Source organism: Oryzias melastigma, linkage group LG9 (genome assembly GCF_002922805.2).
Source record: "Oryzias melastigma strain HK-1 linkage group LG9, ASM292280v2, whole genome shotgun sequence".
NCBI classification, from domain to species: domain Eukaryota; kingdom Metazoa; phylum Chordata; class Actinopteri; order Beloniformes; family Adrianichthyidae; genus Oryzias; species Oryzias melastigma.
In genome coordinates this window covers 2,086,961-2,091,217 of record NC_050520.1, presented here as the reverse complement: position 1 = coordinate 2,091,217, position 4,257 = coordinate 2,086,961, and the positions used below count along the sequence as shown (strand labels likewise).

The 4,257-nt window shown below is 38.1% G+C and overlaps 1 protein-coding gene across 1 annotated transcript in view; it reads right to left on the bottom strand.

Annotated features, from left to right (window-relative positions):
* castor1 (cytosolic arginine sensor for mTORC1 subunit 1) overlaps window positions 1–3,260 on the bottom strand; it is a 29,193-nt gene extending 25,933 nt beyond the window's left edge. The window contains exon 1 of the mRNA XM_024275693.2: window positions 2,883–3,260. Coding sequence (XP_024131461.1) covers window positions 2,883–2,995 — 113 coding nt within the window. The 5' untranslated portion in view covers window positions 2,996–3,260. The remainder of the gene's footprint in view (window positions 1–2,882) is intronic.
* Between the last annotated feature and the right edge of the window lie 997 nt (window positions 3,261–4,257).

The following is a 4,257-nucleotide window of genomic DNA, read 5'->3' as shown; positions in this document are numbered from 1 at the left end:
AGCATTAACTGCAATAAAGCTACAGTTTGAATGCTGTAAGCTGAATTTGGCCACTAGTGCCGATAGCTGAAGATGCTGAAAATGATAGCTGAAAACACTGAAGGTGATAGCTGAAAACACTGAAGCTAACAGCTGAAAAACTGAAGCTGATAGCTAAAACGCTGAAGCTGATAGCTGAAAACAATGAAGCTAACAGCTGAAAACAATGAAGCCGATAGCTGAAAACACTGAAGCTGATAGCTGAAAAATACTGAAGCTGATAGCTGAAAACACTGAAGCTGATAGCTGAAAATACTGAAGCTGATAGCTGAAAACACTCAAGCTGATAGCTGAAAATACTGAAGCTGATAGCTGAAAACACTGAAGCCGATAGCTGAAAACACTGAAGCTGATAGCTGAAAACACTTTAGTTGATAGCCAGACAAACCTAAATTAGCCAAAATCAGCTAGCATGCATCTGAAATTTTAGCAAAACTCTAAAATATCCACAAAAAAACCCAAAAAGCCAAAATTTGCCAAAACTGCTAGCATGTAGCTGAATTATTACCTAAACTTCCAAATAGCCTTAAAAAACCTTAGTAAATGCCAAAATAGTGCAAAAAGCTAGCAGAATGCTATTATAACTTTCAACTTTACTACACTCTGACTCCCTATAATTTTAGGTAACGATTATATTAGTTGTTTACTATTTTAATAGTCGATTAGTCGTTGATTGATCGTGGCAGCCCTACTTAAATCCTTCAGCTCAGTGATGGATGCTGATGAAGCCTCATCCATCACTGAGCTGAAGAGACAAAAAACAAGGCTGAAACCATTCAATACAGATAGTTTTCCCCTCCCTGATCATATGGGGGTTAGATTTCTACATACATTCATAACTTCTAGTTTGATTTGAAAAAAAGAAAAAAGGACCAACTGGGAAATAACTTTAAGAAGAGGCAGAGAAGCACATCCTGTGTGCAAGCTGTTGAGAAAACTTCAAAGTGAGAACAACTCAAAACGTGACACGAAAACACTTCTCTAGGTCTGTGTAAACAGAAACCAATACACCCAGTCCAGACACATGACTGATGAAGCCCCGATCACCCTGCAGCCACATCGATGAATCAGGGAACCTGTTGCAAACCATTTCTCAACAGATGTTTGACTCATCTTTCAACAAAAACCTGCCGGTGCAGGTAGATGCTGGACCTGCTTCTTCTGCAGAAAGCTGCTCTAAAGTCCAGATGTTGAGCTTTTCCTGCTGGACCGTCAGGGCAGCAAACTGCAGATCAGTTGGAGGATGTTCCAAGGATGACTGGAAACTGGTCCTAATGTTAATAGGACACGTGTCAAAATCAAGGCCCGGGGGCCGGGTGGGTAATTCTATCCGGCCCTCCAGATTATTTTATTTTATTGTTATTAATGGCCCGATGTTTTTAACTTGTATAATTTTGGCAAAATATATTTTACGGAGGGTAAAATATTGAAAGTTATTTAAGGTTTAAGTTGATTTATTCTGGAATAACATTCCTGCTTTTTTATTATTCATAACTATGTTAAAAAATTACAGTTTTAAACTTTTAAAAGTGGGCATTCTGCTAGCTTTTTTGGCTAGTTCAGGCTTTTTTTTTGTTTGTTTTTTAGGCTATTTTGGAGTTTAGCTAATATTTCAGCTACATGCTAGCTGTTTTGGCTAATGAAGGCTTCTTTTAAAAAAACTTTTTTAGGGCTGTTATGGAGTAAAACTAATAATTACATGCTAGCTGTTTTGGCTAATTCAGGCTTTTTACAGTTTTTTAGGCTATTTTGAAGCTTAGCAAATATTTTTTGAGCTATATGCTAGCTGTTTTGGCTAAGTTGGGCTATTTTCTGAGCTGTTTTGAAGTTTAGCTAATATTTTAGCTACATGCTAGATGTTTTAAAACAAGTTTTTTAAGCTGTTTTGGGGTTAGGCTAATATTTACACACTAGCTGTTTTGGCTATTTTAGGCTTTTTATCAGTTTTTTTAGGCTATTTTGGGGTTAGGCTAATTTTTTTTAGCTCAGTGCTAGCGTTTTGGCTAGTTTAGGCTTTTGTTAAAAAAAAAACGTTTAGGCTGTTTTGTAGTTAGGCTAATATTTTTACGCTAGATGTTTTGGCTAATACAGGCATTTTTTTCCCCAGTTTTTTTAGACTATTTAGAAACTTTGCTATTTTTTTCAGCTACATGCTAGCCGTTTTGGATAACCTAAGTTTTTCTAAGGCTATTTTTGCATTAGGATAATATTTTGGCTGGCCATCAGCTTCAGCGTTTTCAGCTAATAGCATGAGCATTTTCAGCTATCATTTTCAGCATCTTCAGCTATTGGCACTAGCATCTTCAGTAGCCAAATTCAGCTAACAGCATTCACACTAGCATTATCAGGGGTAATGCTATATATCTACTTCATAATTATATTTAAAAAGTTACTGTTTTAAAAAAGTAGTTTTAGGGTGTTCAATAAATGTTTATCCTTTTCGGCCCATGAGTTTAGTATTTTGGGCCCTTGTGTGATTGAGTTTGACACCCCTGTAATAGAGGATGTGGACAACCAATCAGGTCCGTGCATGATTGGAGTGAAGGGGCCAAATGTCAAAGGGCATTAGAGAGATGATGGGGCATTAAAACAGAGCAAACACCCATGTAACTTGCATAGAAACTCTACAAAATAAAAGCATAGAAATATAGAACTGCTTTAACTTTATTGTCAAAAGCAGGAGTTCGTTTTCTGTGGTTGCTTGAAACCCACAGTCGTCATTCAGTGAGGTGGAGCAGGACATGCTCTGACAAACAACCCAACAATGAGTCGGCCAGCCTCTGACACAAGAGCTGCAGATCTGCACCGGATGACCGCCGTTCAGACACACGGAGCGTCCTTACCGTGTCCGGTTCCGCAGAAATATGAGTTTGATGAGGGGGTGTGTGAACCGCTCCAGTCCGCTCTTGGATATGCTGGTGACCCGCAGCCTGTGGTCGAGAATGTGCAGGTCCATGCTCCCGGTGGAAGGCGGGCGGGCGGGCTGTCTCCGCTCGGCGGTTCCTGAAGGCAGCAGCGGCGGCGGCGGAAACGTCCTCTCGGCCGGGAGGTTAGAGGCAGGCCTCGGTGCAGAACATTACCGACCACCGTACACACCTCGTCCCGCTGTGGCCGTTTGACAAGACGACAAACATCCGACGCGCCGCTCAACCACTGTAGGTTTAAGAGCAGGAGGCGGAGCCACGGGGACACGCCCCCAAGTCTTAAAGCTACAGCGTCACGATGTTGAATTTACCAAAATAAGAGCCCTCCCTAACCCCCAATGGTAGAGTTCAAACATTTCTTTCATTCAATTCAACTTTATTTAATTGTCCCAATGACCATCGAACAGGTAATTATCAAAATTATAGAATATAAAAAATAGCTGGTTGCTAAATGAAATAGTAGGGCTGGGAATCAATTAAAAAAGTGTAAATAATTCATTGCAAACTGGAAAAAAAATTAATCGTGATTATTTTTTTCATTTTTTTTGTTACAGTATTTTCCAACCATTTAATCTCTGAAAAATAATTGCAATATGAAATCACACAAAATTGTATATTTGGAGCATTTTTTTTAACCCTTTGGAACCTATGACCTAAAATTAATTGTTTTCTACTTTTGAATTTACCTCCATATTTTCAATTTGAAAGACTACCCACTTGCTAAGTTTAATCAGAAAAATTGGGGCCAATATTATTTGAAACCCAAATAAAACAACTTGAAAAAGGTATTGGTGTTTGGCCAAAAAAAAAATTAAAAGGTCCAAAACTTTGTGCTATTCTAAAATAAACGTAATTATTTAAGCTTCAAATGTTCAGGGTTTTTTTTAGGTATCAAAACTCAAAATTTTAAAGTTTCTGAATCAACTTAAAACAATACTTGTTCTCATCCATTGCCGTGGTTTTGAATGACTTATCGCATGACTTGGTTTGTGTTTATTCATAATTAGGATTTAATAGTAACAGTGTAGTTCTAGAATTTCATTAATTTTTTTGTATATGTGTAATCGAAATACAGTTATAGACAGAATAGTGATGGCTAATGGGTTCATTTCCAGTAAAATTCAGTCAAGAAATGCAGACAGCAACACCAAATAAACATTTCAGGATTTATTGAGAACATTGTTGGACATTCTGATCAGCACTGGCTGTGAACATTTCTGTTCTCTTTGATGCATCTTCAATTTCCCGGAGACACATGCAATGATCCATGTTTAAACCAGTTCTTCTTTTTCTT